Here is a 16,709-nt window from a genome sequence, read left to right on the forward strand (position 1 = left end):
CTTTCACTTGGTTACATATTTGCATTATTCAATTAGCCCATGTGGAATTTAAAAAGGAAATATTTCGTGCTCCTTCCAGCTTTGAAATCGTTTAAATTAACATTTATATGTAAATGTTACATAAGCGTATATATTCTATGTATAGCTATGTGTCTATTACTCTGGACTGTGTCCCTTCATTTCACTCTCTGTTTTAGCCCTCGAGTCACTAAGAGCAGAGGATATTCCACAGTTCCAATTTCCATGGGTCAAAAGTTTGTCATCTGCTCTATTTGGATTAGTCATTGGTGAAAGTCCCACAGCAAAAGACATTTTTTTTCTAAGTCATCAACATAAAATTAAAGGTATTTAAGTTTGTTCTTCACGGAAAACAACGTAAAAAAAAAACAAAACAAAACAAAATGAAACAAACAAAAACACCTGTCTTCCTTTTTCTTAAAGGTCTACTTAATGATGCCAGGAAACTATTTTGAATCTATAGGTCTCATACACGATTGTCTGACAGCATTTTGTGAGTTAATCCAGGGGTAGGTGGATTTTCCCAAAGCTGAACTAGCAAAAATTTGTAAAATAAGGGATAACATTATTCTGCCTCAAAACAAGTCAGATTGTGGACTCTGGGGGGGTACTGAGGCTTTAACCCAATCTGTGGAAGAACAGCTCGTCAGACTGATCAGCTCCCAACAAACCTTGCCAACTCTAAGTGTCAAAAGCACATACCAGTATTAAACAGAAGTTCTGCTCCCTTGTTAGAACAACTATAAGCAAACGAATCTGAAATAATTGTGCACCGTTGTCAGTGGATGTACAAATTATAAGATTTTTTTTTCTCGCCAGAAGTTTTATATTTTCTTAAATGGAAACACGGGATTGGCTAATTTAGTTTACTGGTTTTCATTCCATTTGTTGATTCTGGGTCAAGAAGTTGCTTAAAGCTGGTACAAGGGAGCCTTAACCAAGGCTGAGTTTCTGAGTCACACGAGCTATTTCAGGTACGTAGGGAAAATGTGCTTTTTTCCAGTTATAAACTTGCATCTTTATCCTTGGTCTACTCTTCTGCAAGTATGATTTGCTGGTCACAGGTGGATTTAGGAGATTGAGGTCTTCCTCATTTTTGAAAAATTAACTAGATACTTTATCACAATTGAAAACTTTTTATAAAATGGTTTCCTCACATTGCTACTTTTTGAGATTTTATTTATTTATTCATGAGAAAGAGAGAAAGAGAGGTAGACGGAGAAGAAGCAGGCTCCCTCCAGAGCAGGGAGCTGGACGGACACAGGGCTCGATCCCAGGACCCTAGGATCACGACCTGAGCCGAAGGCGGACACTTAACCAACTGAGCCACCCAGGCACCCCCTATCACAATTTAAAACCTAAAGAACACAAATAGAGAAGTGCAGGGGATTTTATATTAAATCATTCTCCATTTAAGCTAATTAGACATTTAGTTATTACATGAATTCACTTAGTTGCATCATTTACATTGTGATCCCATTGCTGGACAGAAGCTTGTATGGCTCCCACCAAGAACACTGCCCCCCTGTAACACTCTGAACCCTACTTTCCTCTCTTTCAGAGAAGCCCAAGATTTTGTTAAGTGGTATTGTGTGCCAAGCCTCGCTGAAGTGTAGACGCATCCCTAGAGGCTGACTCAATTGTCTGCCACGGGCTGAGGCATCAGTGCTTTTCAAAGTTTTCGGGGGTTCCAGGGTGGGCAGCCAGGGGTGGAAAGCAACCGGGAGGTGCTCATGGGCTGAGCGATCGGGCGCACCACTCCTCCCGGACTGAGCAAACAATGAGCAGGTCTCTACGAATCCCTTGGAAGTTGGTTCTAAATCTCCTGACACAGATCTGACCACTTGCAGAGGCCACATTCCCAGCTTCGGAACTACTGTTATTCCTAATATCAGCTGTTTGGTAAGAGTGCATAACTATGCTTTTATAAGCGCTATTAAAAATTGTATTTCTAGGGGCGCCTGGGTGGCTCAGTTGGTTAAGCGACTGCCTTCGGCTCAGGTCATGATCCTGGAGTCCCTGGATCGAGTCCCGCATCGGGCTCCCTGCTCGGCGGGGAACCTGCTTCTCCCTCTGACCCTCCCCCATCTCGTGCTCTCTCTCTCTGTCTCATTCTCTCTCTCAAATAAATAAATAAAATCTTTAAAAAAAAAAAAATTGTATTTCTAGATGATCTGTTGTCATTTCCACTAAATGGAAACCCTAAATATGAATCTGTCAGTGTACCTGATGCTGATCTAAAAATCATGCTGGCATCAATATAATTCTTCTTGAACAACCTGTAAATAAAACATAGGCCAGATGGAATAATTCAGTGATAAGGAACTTAATTATGTCACATGAGTAGTTTATTTCCAATGCACAAATATCATGTAAATTCATCTCAAGATGGTTTGCTTAATTGTTCAATGTAAACCAAGTTTGATTTATGAAAACACACTAATAGCTCTGAGTTATATTTACAATTTACACATAAATAATGATGATAAAGGTAAGCCCATTTAAGAAAACGGGATGTTCTGGATACTCTCTCAACCATCGGTGTCCATTAGGATCAACGGTGGTGCTTTTTTTCCAAAGCGTGGGTCCCACCCACCAGATTCGAACTTGGCAGGTCTGGAGGGAGGCCCTGGCAGTTTCCTGTGCGTACCCTGAGGTCAATGTCCTGTTCTCAGCCTTGACGAGAAAGCCAGGAACAAGACCACAAGCTCCCAAAACAGGCAGACATGGGTTCAAAAGTTGGCTCAGTAGCTGACAAGCCTTGGCGCTGGCTAAGTTATTTCTCCTCAGTGATCTCATCTATGAAATGGGGGTGGCAATACCTATCCAACAGGTATGACAGTACTTCTGAGAACTGCTTTCAAGTACAGAATTGGTTGAAACACTCTCTTCATCGTGAGAATTCTAGTTCTGTTCTTGTTCTTCATCAAACACGAAGTATACAGATTCAGCTCAAGTTTGTTTTTTTTTTTTTTCGGTCACAGAAATACCTAATGAGGTAGGTAGAAGGAAAATGCTTAGGCCTGGCAAGGATCGTCTGCTCAAGGTGCCAAACCCCTGTCCGAGCATCAGGGTTCAAACTCTTGGAGTGAGCGAAATAAAAAGGCTCTGACTCGTAGTAGACTGCAACCTATGGTAGAGTGAGTTGCCTTTTTATGGCATTTTACTATGTAATAGTTTCCTCCACCCCTGCCTCCCCCATGGCCTTTTACTCTTGGAAAAGGCTGGTTAAATACATTTTTTTCATTCATTTTCTCACTTGCCCACCCACCTTTTACATGACTGTGATAAGGAGAAAGAAGGCTCCAGAGAGAATGACAAATCCTTAGCAATATGGCAGTGAGGTTTTGCCGGACTCTTCCTCTCAGTGAGAATGTAAGTCAGCCTTCGTGCCGTGTTCCGGTCTCCCTCTGCCCTCCCCCCTTCTGACCGTGGGAAGGAGACTCGAACCAACGAGGTGTACTTGGAAGGTGTACCTCAAACAGCATAACTACTCCCTAAATAACCAAGAACACAGAGTCTTAATCATTTTTATTAGACTTCATTGATAAATAAATACAAGAGAGGTGTTGTGAAACCACTAGCAATATAGTAAACTTTAAAGAATTTATTTCAATTTCACTCACTTATATTTCTTGGAAGGGGAATATATACATTATCCACCAGTAAATGCTTAATGCTTTAAATTTACAATTGCCCTATGTGCAGAAACTTGACAATTATTCCAATTAAATGAAAAAAAAAGGTAAAAAAATTTTTGTTCTCATAATTCAAAATATATTTTAAAATAACATTTGTATAGCAGCCAAAACCTTTAACCAAAAGTTGAGAACTGCAGTCTCAGAAGCTTAATAAAATGGCCACATTCTGACTTAATTATTTTCATTATTAATAGTTGGGCGGGAAACACACGGCCCCTAAATCAAACAAGGCAGACCGACAACTAGTATGGTTTCCCTTCTGGGCACTCACAGCTCTAACCTTGATTATTATTTTTATTTCACCTGTTCAAACACAGATGATTGCTCCAACTTTAAAGAAAGTTTAAATGGACTTTGGGTATTTAATATTGGTGATGCTTGCTAAGATTTAAGAACTCCAAAAATGAGAATCAGAAAATGACTTACGATTTAAGAAAAATACCTGAAGGGACTGCCTACTACACAGTGTAATGTGTTCAACATCAACAGCGTTTCTGAATTAGATGATATTTTTTCACAAACATAGCACCTCATTAAGTATCTGGTAAACACATGGCAATCACAATAAGTGTTGGGAGACTATCCAAAGAGATTTAATGTGATTCGCTTCACGTAACGATGAAAGACAAATCCCAAGCATAATCAAGATTAGGAACGCAATCTGTTGGTCCCCATGCCCTTAGGGATGCTCATCTATAGTGGGCACCATCTTATTAAGACTTGGTACAGTGCTTCCAAAACCCATAGAGTAGCTAAACATTGAAATGGACTCTTGCTTTACAAATGATCTGTTAAATGTACTTGTAAAACTAAAAAAAACTTTCCAAAAGGTCCAAAGAGATAGAATGATTTTATCTCCTTACTCCAGGTAATTCTGTTAAAAAGATACTGAATGAACTCCAGTTTTAATTTGTAAAGTTTTGGTGTAAAAGCTAATGTACTGAAATCCAGTAGAGGTTGGAACTTTGACCTAAATTAACAAAACAACTATTTATTTTGGTGAGTTTTCACAAGCTGTACTCTTGACCTGAAGAATCGCTTTTTTTATGCCGAGGAGATGGAGTGGTCTTCGTAGGAGACGGGGATGCAGTACCAGGTGAGTCCGTTCCTCCGTCAGAAGTACTCGGGGATGATGCCAGATAGGGAACTTTCTTTCTTCCAAGGAATCCTCCTCCTTCAAATCCCCCTTTCTTCCGTAACTCCACTCTATTATCATTTTCTTCTTCTGAGGACCTCTTCTTGGATTCTAGACCTTCCGCTATCTTTTGCACTTCCAATCCACTATCTGATTCTCTCAAACTTTTTATTTCTGTTCCAGGAGACTTTCTCTCCGATACATTACATTCCCCTGTTCCCCGCTTTACTTCAGCTTGTATTGGACCCACGTTACCATTTTCAGGGACAGCTCTTTCTACATTTCTGTTCAAATTAATAGTCTGGAAGTCCCTATAACTGTGAAAGCTCTCAGTCCTCCTTGCTCTTGCTAACAAGGGACTCTCTCTGTAAGGCCTCATGGAACCGTAAGTAGCTGCTTCATGGATGGTTTCATGGTGCTGGAGCTGAAGGCTGAAATAGAGTTTTTAAAAATTATAGTTCAGATTTCTTTCTGGGATTTTTCAGGGGCACCTCTCATTAATTAACTACCAATGAAAAGACATTATTTAAATATTAAAGAATGATATATCCTTATTTCTATATATAAAAATTTACTTAGTAAGTACTCTATATATTATGTATCAGCGTGTGCACAGGTCTATGTGTATCAAATTACCCATGCAAATAATAGCATACATATATTCAGTCCAGCTGGATTCCTGAATAGCTGAAAAAAGCGAAGGGGGGAAAAAAGCCTTTAAAACCAATGCGGGACTAGTATAATTTAGTATTTGGTCCTCAGCTCAAATTTTGGAATTTTTAAAAATGTGGGAACTAGAAGATATACTATGCCACTGTGTTAAAAGTACATAATAACTAAATGTAAGATGAGACAGATGATGTGATCACTTTGATTAATATGCCCCTAAGGCAATAGGGACAAAAGTTCCACATACTATCCAAGGTGACATGTGGTTTTTCTAATTTCCTTTGAATGGAAAACTCTTGATCGCATAACAGGCATCCAGATTGGCAGCGATTCACAAGTATTAAAGGGAAAATATGTTTTTCTATGAAAAGAATCAGATATGCTTGAGGATGAGGACTTTAGCAAAGTTTTTTTAAAAACTGAGCACCAACATGAAGTCTGAATGAACAATGTACCCTGAGCAACATGGCTTTCAACAACCACGTGACTACGGCAGCTCAGCCAATTTTCCCAAAAGCAATCAGCTGAACTTCCGATACAATGCCCAACCCTGGCACCCACCTCGAACTGGATTCGCGGAGACGGCCATGCTGAAGCACGGAAGTTGCCGGACTGATGTTAGGAGTCGCACAGCGAGACGTGCTCAGATCGCACTGATCCAGTAATTTGAGCAGCTCCTCCTCAGTGGGACCGCCTGCGTCTTCGGGAAACACACCCTCATTACCATCACTTCTGTCAGAGCTCACCCTGTGCCGAACAGCTGCCCACACGGAACCTACCCTTCTCCTCGCTTTTGTTCACCATATCCATGGCGGTGGTCAGGTCCCACATCTGAATGCTGCCGTTCGTGTGGCCCGTGAACAAGTAGCGCCGGGGCCGGGAGCCCATCCTGCTCGACCCCTCACATTCTCTCACCGTGAATGACGATATTGTTGTGCAGTCAACAGCCTGGATCTCACAGATCCTGCAAAAGATAGTCGTATATATATATATAGCTGTAAATCACGGGCAACACCTAACACTTTGTAAGTCAGATTTTTGAAATCAATTGCTTCCTTATGAGTGCTCTATATATGTAAGATATTTAAAATGTTCAAGGCAAGTCGACAGAAATAAAATTCAAGACTTGTTTGAGTGTGGAGAAAAGGCGCTTATAAAACAGTAATTTAAATAACTGAAATAATGCAAATCATTTAAGTCAACCTTAAAAGAAAAACAGAAAGAACCTTGATGGGAATTGAGTAATTCTTTAAAAGGAAGTTATAAAACTAAAATGGCAGAAAGAAACAAAGCAACTAGGCATGAAACTAGAAGACCTTGAGAAGTCATTAAAATTTATGTGCAGGGACACCTGGGTGGCTTAGTCAGTGAAGTGGCTGTCTTTGGCTCAGGTCATGAGCCCAGCGTCCTGGGATCAAGCCCTGCATCAGGCTCCCTGCTCAGCGGGAAGCCTACTTCTCCCTCTGACCCTCCCCGTTTGTGTTCCCTCTCTCGCGGTCTCTCTGTCAAATACGTAAATAAAGAAAATCTTTAAATAAAATAAAATTTATGTGCAAATTATAAGTCTGAAACCAGAAAAAAATGTATAGCTGTATGGAGAAATCTAAGTAGCATCCTCCATTAGGATAATATTCTTAACTTTTCTGAAGCATTTTTGTAACTCTTTCATTGATTTTCATAAAGGACAAAAGAACCTAAGAACAATTATCCACATCTGACAAACGAGGAAACCAAGGAATAGTCAGCAAATGATTTGCCAGTCATTTAAGAGTTGACTGAATTGCCCTTGATTGAATTATTTCTCCCAGACTACTTCAAAACAGACGGGGCTTATAAAAAAAAAAAAATTAAGAACAATTAGTACCAGGCAAATGCAAGGTCAAAAAGTAAAGGAGGAAGGGGAAATACAATCCTTATCAATGTAAGAAACATAAAAATAGAATATGAAGCAGCTGAGCTTCCTAGCAGGCAGGGCAAAAAGTGATGACAGGGGAGAGGGGTTAACTACTGGATGCCCACGTACAGTCATAGAGGCTATCCTAGTCTCACTCCCAATCTAAGGGAAAAGTTTTCAATATTTCACCATTGAGTATAAAGTTTACTGTAATTGTTTTTATAAGTATTATTTTCAGATTTAAAAAATCTGTCCTTTTAAGCACTCAGATTCCTTGTTTAAAAATCATAAATGGGTGACTATCAATGTTTTTTCTGTGTTTATCGAGATGATCACAATTTTTCTTAATATAGTGAATTATATTTATTTTTAATAACACCTGTAAATTGACATAAAATATTTTTAAAATCTAGATTACTGTTTACATTTAAAATAAACTATAATGAAACACTATAAACCTATGTGCTTGAAAACAAACATGATTTTGCTTTTTGTTTTTCCTATGGGCTAGATTCCTCAGAATTACTGCTTCCTTTAAAATGTTGGCAAGGTTTGCTCCCTGCCCACTTTCAATAAAACCTGATTTCATTTTACTTCTCACTATTAAGAATCTGAACTGTCTGAACTGTCTTTATAAACAAAACCTTTGCTTCACATTAGCTTCCTAAAGGGTTGATTTCCTATTTAATTCTACGAAGTATTTCAGATTATTTTTATAAAGATACCTTTTCCACTGGAATTGTAATGTAAAAATTATGAAATCTGTTTTGTTATGCAGAGATTATGATTGATTATAACACACTGCTACTGTTTAAAGTGATAGAAGAGGGGGGCCTGGGTGGCACTGTCGGCTGAGCTTGCGACTCTTGGCTTAGGCTCAGGCCTGGTCTCGGGGTCGTGATCGAGTCCCGTGTCAGGCTCCACACTCCAGTGTGGAGTCTACTTGGGTTTCTCTCTCCCTCTCCCTCTGCCCCGCCCCACTCCTGCTTGATCTCTCTCTCTAAAATAAGTAAATAAATCTTTAAAGTATCAGAAGAGGGAGGACACTAGAATTGAACAAGGATATGAAATACTACATCGTTAGAGGACGTTACGCAGCAGTTTTAATAAAGGTTTGGCAGCATCTTCACTGAATATGCAGAGAATACAATAAATCACAATGATTTACAACATTTCTCAAGATAATAATTTAACTTCTAACTACATTACAGGCTTCTAACACATTTTCTTTAAAAAAAACAAGGTGACAAAAAGATAGTTTAGTATATAAAAATCATTTTCTGGGATCAATTAACAACTGCTGATGACTACATGCAATGGACTTTGATGGAGAGAAAATATATCTCCAAGAGATTATTCATTAAAATATCAGAGACCAAACGCTGAAGGGTAACAGTATCAGTAGCATTTCTAACATTAATATGAAAATCCATAACCTTCTTAATGACTACTAATAGGAATTCTACCTTTTTCACTTGCTTGCATGCAAAAGATCTTATGCTTTTAAAGAAGAGAAATGTACAACTCAATCTGTTTGAAGCTATATGTAATAATTTAAAAGAAGTCAAATTTCACTCAAATGGAAAAGGAAGGGGAAAATAACTTCTATTGTGCATCTGTTAGTGTCAGGGACCATGCAAGATATTTCATGTTTTTAACTCATTCTATCTTATGACATCCTGCCAAAGTAGGTGAACTTTATTTTATAAAGAAACTGGGGGCTCAGAGAAACAAAGTAACAAGTTGAATTTACACAGCTAGTAAGAGCGAGTACCAAAATTAGAATTTAGTTCAGCTGTCTGCCATCAAATTCATGGCTTCCTGATCTCTCACTTGTCCTTCTTAACTGTCCACAGCATCAGTGAAAATCTTAAATAAATGCTAGAGAATAAGGCCTAAACACTCTGTCTTAATCTTAAGCTAAAACAATCACAAGATAATGACTAGATTTCTTTTTTCAACAATTTGTTTCTGGTAGTACTCTTTCATCAGTATGCCAAATTATTTAACAGGTTCCTTAAGACAAAAAGTGACTTCTGACTATAAACACCTCTACAGTAAAGTTTTACCTTTTCCCAGTCGATGAGAGTCTTACAAACAGTTTGTTGGTGATGGGAACAACCTTCTGGATAAACACCTGTTGATCATCTCGCTCTCCAAAAGGCCCTTGGTCAGAACACAGACAACGTCAAAACAAGTTAACTGAAATTCAGTCGGTTTCACTGAACAAAAGGAACGTTAATATCAATACCAAAGGGGGAAAAAGAAGGATTTTTCCATGCTATCACTACATGACTATAGTGATATGCACTGTACTGTGCATTCCATGTCCAAGCCAGACACAGAATGAAGGACTGCAAGTACTCCAACTTGCATTAAACCTTTTTGAAAAATACATTAATATTTCAAGTTATATTTTATGCACTAAGGCCATTAAAGCTGACGGCATTAATTTGCATAAGACTATACATTAAGTAAGAGTACTAGAATGAGACCTGTTAAAATACAGGCTCTACATCGTTTATCTTTGAGAATGTGCTCAGTTTGTTATAACTTCAGAAAAAGGATATATAAGTAAAATTATGTATTAGAGATTTTTCTTTTTGTAATGCCACATATTTATATATATTATATATTTATTTATATATATTTATTTCTCTTAAAGAAATAAAGTACAACTTCATTAATTTTAATCAAAAGCCTGTTGCATCCTGCAAGGTTTTCAATTTAAAAAAAAAAAGATTCAATTATTTTTACTTGATTGTACTTGGCAAGGCAGGTAAATAGCTCATGTATTTTAGAAAGATTCTGAGCAATATAAAAAAAAGTGTTTCAGGGAAAACTTAAACATAAAATTCTAGTAATTCTCATTATCATACTCATTAGCTAAAATAATACCAACTCATTATTCACAAAAAGTATGTGATGTGTGACATAATTTTACCTTACATGAATCATACCTAATTAATAAATGGAACATCTTTATTAGCTAGCAAATACCTACACTATGCTTACTATGTGCCACAGTAAATGCTTTGCAAGTAACTCATTTTAATCATCATGACAACCACATAAGGGATACACTATTATTATCTTCATTTTATAGATGAGAAAAGTAAGGCATCAAGAGATTAGTGAACCAAAGATCTCACAGGTCCTGCCTAATGGAACTGGAGTTCACACCCAAGATGTGGGAAAATGATCTGTCTCTGTGAAGACCGTGCATGTGTGTGTGTGAGAGAGAGAGAATCCATATGCACATGTGTCATACGGTGTCACGAGGGACAAATCACACCAACTTCATATACTTTTTGCTGAAATCATAGCCTTGTGATATATCATTTCCTGAAAGCCATAATGATGTCGTCAAGACAAGTGCCGGCCCTTTTCTAGCTTCAAATTTTATTTTCAGATTATCAGCAATAAGAGGAAAAAAAATTTCAAGTGTCAAATGTGCACAGCTATCACAGCTTTTAATTATAAACTAAAGTGGTTATTAGCATCTGGAGACATCATTTAAATAAGGAAATGATAAATAGATGAAAACTTTGCTCTCAACTTTTTAAACAAAAAATGCTGTAATCTGAATTTATAGAACTAAGTAAGAAACACATTGAATTTGTTTTAAATGAGTTTCAAAATTAAAGTGAAAAATTTTATATTTGAGAGTCAGTTTTAGGTTTCTACTACAGTTAACATACTACTTCTGGGTTGCCCATAAAGTATTTGAAAATGCCCCCAAATTATCTCACCCACCTATGTCGTTTCCAGAGGAATAGCTTCCATGACTTTCTGTCTCCTCCAGAGACAGAATCTTGAACGACGCTAAAGGGGTAGAACCTGGCTGAGTGGAGATCATTCCTCTGAATCGTGTTACCGTCCATGTCCGGACATGATTATTATCTGCACACACTAGGAAAGAAAACAAAAAAAGTTGTTAAATATAGATTATAAAAGCACCAACAAAATCACTTTTATAAACACATTTTAACTTTTTAACTATGATCTATCTTAAATAGATCACAGCATATTTTGAGTGGCAAATGACATACTTATCCTATCATTATGCTTAATCTGTACCTGGCCAACAAAACTGAAAGAACTGATTACAGTTTACCTTGCTACAAATATAAGACATGTAAGTAAATCCATGGGTCCTTATAAAAGTAGCCTGTAGAATATAAATGTAAAAAAGGTAAAAAAAAAAAAAAAAAGTGTATGCAAGAGAAAAGATGCTGAATATTATTCTGTTCTGTGGCTAAACTACATAGTAAATGAGTTGCCTAGTTTATTTTTTTCAATCACTGAAACTGCTTATGTTAAATATTAAACAACCTAGATCAGGAGTTATTGAAAATTTACTGGTACAAATTACACTTGGCAAAAAGCTTGTATCACCCATTCCTAGTTATATTAGGGAAAATTAAAATAAAGTTAAGAACTATTTTTATGTAAACTAAAAGAGTCTGCATTTAAGAAACATACTCCAACTAGCTTCTTTTTTAATGTAAATAATTTTAAGTGGATATATATTGAGATATCTAACAAGTACCCCACCTCTGTTGTTTTTTGATCTGAGTAACTACTCCTTTAGAAAATATAAACTGGGCGCCTGGGTGGCTCAGTAGTTAAGCGTCTGCCTTCGGCTCAGGTCATGATCCCAGGGTCCTGGGATCGAGCCCCGCATCAGGCTCCCTGCTCAGCGGGAAGCCTGCTTCTCCCTCTCCCACTCCCCCTGCTTGTGTTCCCTCTCTCGCTGTGTCTCTGTCACTGTCAAATAAATAAATAAAAATCTTTAAAAAAAAAAAAAAGAAAAAGAAAATATAAACCAACTGGTATTATTAATGTAAAACAATGTACTTTTGTGGCATGCCTTATTTAAAAAATGTACTTTTGTGGCATTCCTTTTTAATGGAAAAGTGCAACTTATTTGGATTCCAGAGAATGTGCTATTATTAGCAATGAGCTATGAACTCACCAGTAAATACTAAGAAAGTATCCAAACTTTCTTAAACACACACCTTTCCTACTGGGTAAATTGCCATAGTTGCAAATTTTAAACAAAACTTTAGAAATTTAATTTTAACAAATAGCAATAAAAATTCAAAGTATACAGGTGTTTACTTATGTAACAAAATTCTCATGTCTCAGGATGCCGGTTTCTGGTGAAAAAGGAGACATTTAGTTCTTCGCTGTTTAATCAGCTTCATGGAAAATAATTTCCTGATTTCACTATTAAGCTTACTAGGATTCAGAAAAATACCTTAAAGAGAAAAGAAAATACCTCAAACACTTTAAGTGATTCAGTAGGCAATTATTGCTATATTGTTAAAATTAATCACTTAAGTTTTTAAGACATGAAAACTAACACTATCAGAAAAAGAATGTTGTTACATACATGTTGATATCCACCAGGTGGCAGAATAATGTAACTCAGTAAACATAAAAATACTCTAGATTTTTAGCTCAACTGGACATTTTTCTTGACAAATTTATTTAAATTTCAATCCTGCATGAAGTATTTGATGTTAAAATGCACATTTCACTATGCAGTTCTCTGGCACCTCATCCTGAAATAACATCATCACCACCAAAATAATAGCAATTACTACTGAGTCTAAATATGGTCATTTAAACATCACAATAACCTTGCAAAACAGTCTTATTTTCTCACAGGATCCAATTACCTAATTTTACAAAATATTTATTCAGCATCTTTTATGTGTCAAGAAGTACGGTAAGTGTTGAGAACATAGTAAGAACTTCTGTTACTGTAAAATTTACATTCCAGAAGAGAGAGACAGATGACAAAAAAGCAAACAAAACAACATGATCCAGTGATAAGTCTATGAAGAAAACAAATCGAGATGGTGACAGAGAAAGTGACCTGGACAGAGGTTTGGCTAATTGAGACAGGGTGGCCTCACTGAGGAGGTACTAGAAATGGACCTGAATGACAAAAAGGCAGCCAAACAAATATCTAGGGGTGAAACATTTCAAATAAAAAGAAGTGCAAAAGTTCTGAGGCATTTTTAAGAAATCAAAAAGCCAAAGGGCTAGGGTGTTGTGAGCAATACGAAAAGTGACGTGAAGGGTAGAGAGGAAAAGAGGCTTGAAAAGACAGGACCCATAATTGGAAAAACCCTATTAGTTTATTTATCCTGCATTTAATCAGAAGCCATCGGGAATCAGATACAGTTTACATTTTTAAAAGATATTTCTGGCTCTATGTACCATAAGGAACATGTACCATAGAGAGGTAAGAGAGAAACAGGCAAAAAACTTGAGCTCAGTGATGTAGGGGAGAAATGATAAAACTACCGGGTTGGGCAGCAATGGACACCGAGTGATCAGATTTGTGACATACATTGAAGCAAAGCTAAAAGGACTTACTGACAGATTACATGTTTGTGGGGATGAGAGAAAGGGAGGAACCAAGAGTGGTTCCTAGGTCCTCAGCTTGAGGAAATGAGGACATGGTGATATTGTATACTAAGAGGGCTTCTGAGAGAAATATCAAAAGTACTATTTATCCAGGTTAATTTTGACGTGTCTATACAACCAGAGACAGACACTAGACACACAAGTTTGGAACTCTGCGAATGGTCACAGGTGGAGAAAAAGTCTGGGGGTCACTGGCATATAGACGGTAACGCTCAAGTCACCAGGAATACTACAGACAAAGAAGAATGGAGAATCGAGGAAAGAGCGCTGAGGAAAGAGCGCTGAGGCAATCCAACACTTGGTAACTGTGCAAAAGAGGAGGAACCAGCAAGAGCGTGACAAAGACTCTTCAGTGAGGCAGGTGAGTTGCTGTATGAAAACCTAAAGAGGAGACGGATTGTTTCAGGGGGGCATAATTATACTCAAAACCATTTGACTTTATACTCAATTAGGTATCAATAAAAGCACATCCATCCACCCACCCACCTACCCATCCATCCATGGACAAGGTACTTCAGCTCCATTCAGTGTTTACTCAGACTAGAGATTAGTGAAAGATGCATCACCTTTTAATATTATGTCGTCTTCATATAAACAAACTTGATAGATGAAAATGATGCTTATAAAAAGTTTAAGTTAGGCAGGAACTAATCTACAAAAGATCTAATGTAAAAGCAGGCTCTACCAATACACCGGACTCAAAATAAAATTAAAGCCTTTTAGAAATCTTCACATACAATGAACCTCATCAATGGAATTTTATTGTGTGATCATCATACTTTGTGTGTCACACTCATTAAGCTTAAAAATCTGTATCATTTAAGTATCTAATTAGTATCTACACTTTCTGGTCTTATCAGTACCTACATTTTAAAAAAATTTAATGATTGGGCGCCTGGGTGGCTCAGTTGGTTAAGCAACTGCCTTCGGCTCAGGTCATGATCCTCGAGTCCTGAGATCGAGTCCCGCATCCGGCTCCCTGCTCGGCAGGGAGTCTGCTTCTCCCTCTGACCTTCCCCCCTCTCATGCTCTCTCTCTATCTCACTGTCTCTCAAATGAATAAATAAAATCTTTAAAAAAAAATAAAAAAATAAAAAATAAAAAAATAAAAAAATTTAATGATTAAGGAACAAACACGCAAAAATGTAATTTTCTTCAAATAATCTCTTTATATATTTCTTAGTTTTTAATATTTTTAGAAAATGATCAAACAACAAATACACCCATAAACCTACAACTTTAGTTTTATTTAAACCTTAAGACAATACAACCAAATTTATATTAAATTCATACTTCGTAAACTTCTCTAAATATGCCATGAGAACAAAATACTAGAATAGAGAGTAAATAAAAGCTCTGGTCAACTCTTTCCTAAATTTATGTATACTACAACCAGGCAAAATAAAAAAAAAAAATTTTTAGAAGACAACCATAAAATTTCCTCAGTTATTAAACTTTTCTACCATTTCTTCTAATATGTTTTTCTAAAACAAAGCAGTGCTTTTCTATTCTTTCCATTTGTAGGAGTCTAGAAAATGACCCACAAGGCAACAAGGTTTTATGGGGGGCCGCCCTCCTCACTAGGACTTTACCTGACACCAGATGCTTCTCGGACAGCATGATTTTTGTAACAGGACTTCGGTGAACTGTGAAAGTCTGAAAGAGCTGCGGGCCCGAGCCCACTGTCTCCGGGTGCTGCACGATCACCCGCACTGCGCCAGAACTCGTACCATAGGCGATCTCAATCCAGTTACCAGAGACACCTACACGAGGTCAGAAGTTGAAAGGGGGCACATCAGAGGACGACAGAAAGCTGCCCTGGGAGAAACGCTTTCCTGAGCCCCAAATCCAGCCCGGCACAGACACCGTATTAAAATCATGATTTCCTTTACGAGTCCTTTCCCAGCCCGCCCTCCCAGATAGACTTGTGCAGCCCTCCCCTGGGCTGTCTGTTAGGGTCTATCACAGCAACTGCAACACCCACTCCTCTATTTCCAAGTCTCTCTCCACTTGTTACTGACAGAGACTGAATCACAACCACCTCATGGAGTGCAGGAGACATGGCAGGTCCTCAATAAATGTTTAAAGAATTAGTAAATCTGACATGCTAAGAATGCCACCGACGTAACACAGTATTTCTAAAGCAATATTCCATTATCACTTCTGGCCTAGAAAACCCGTGTGTTCTACTTTTACTTGTACTATATTACTGATTCTTTCTTGAATGCTCATGTATATACTATTTAATAGATTCAAAATACTTAGCTCTGAAACAAATACACCCATGACGTTGCTTACATCATCATACTTACCTATGGTGTTTCTTCTAATTATGCACAGCTCACTGGGTCAAGTTCACCTGTGGCTTTTTTTTTTAAGACCAGTGTCCAGACTCCATTACATATTTAAAGGTAGACTGGAGTTCAGTGACCATTATACTTGAAAAGGTTCACAGAGAACCATTTAGCTTTAATAGTTATTTTTCCTGATTCACCCGAAAATACTTGAATCAAAAGAGAAAGAGCAACCCACAGGAAACACTTCTAACCTAAAAAGTGACCCCATTCTCCCCCTGCCACTGCAAGTTTTTTTCCTCCATTTTTAATTAGATTGAAAAGAAATGCACATCTCATTCTGGAACAGAGGGCAGCAAACTTTCTGTAAAAGGCTAGATGGCAAATATTTCAAACTTTCCATGCCATACTGTCTGTCGTAACCACTCAACTCTGTCAACTGATTCACAAAAGCAGCCAATATGTAAGACCATCAATAAAAAGAGCAGTTTGTGGACCCACTTTAGCACAAGATAGCTGAAATCCTACTATAATATTACTCAAAATCATCTGCA

At 37.5% G+C, this 16,709-nt stretch overlaps 1 protein-coding gene across 3 annotated transcripts in view; it reads right to left on the reverse strand.

The window, feature by feature from the left end:
• Nucleotides 1-3,532: 3,532 nt before the first annotated feature.
• The window catches only part of KCTD3 (potassium channel tetramerization domain containing 3), a 50,043-nt gene continuing 36,866 nt past the window's right edge, over nucleotides 3,533-16,709 (reverse strand). The window contains exons 13-18 of one of the 3 annotated variants that reach the window (XM_035010132.1): nucleotides 15,454-15,624; nucleotides 11,174-11,329; nucleotides 9,487-9,583; nucleotides 6,303-6,487; nucleotides 6,085-6,217; nucleotides 3,533-5,285 (exon numbers count right to left, since the gene is read on the reverse strand). In XM_035010132.1, the coding sequence (XP_034866023.1) occupies nucleotides 4,727-5,285; nucleotides 6,085-6,217; nucleotides 6,303-6,487; nucleotides 9,487-9,583; nucleotides 11,174-11,329; nucleotides 15,454-15,624 (1,301 nt within the window). In that variant the 3' untranslated portion in view covers nucleotides 3,533-4,726. Of the gene's footprint in view, nucleotides 5,286-6,084; nucleotides 6,224-6,302; nucleotides 6,488-9,486; nucleotides 9,584-11,173; nucleotides 11,330-15,453; nucleotides 15,625-16,709 lie in introns of all 3 variants that reach the window. The other 2 variants (XM_035010131.1, XM_035010133.1) reach the window with 2 other exon arrangements.

Source organism: Mirounga leonina, unplaced genomic scaffold, assembly GCF_011800145.1.
Source record: "Mirounga leonina isolate KUSES-001 unplaced genomic scaffold, KU_Mleo_1.0 Mir_154, whole genome shotgun sequence".
Taxonomy (NCBI): Eukaryota; Metazoa; Chordata; class Mammalia; order Carnivora; family Phocidae; genus Mirounga; species Mirounga leonina.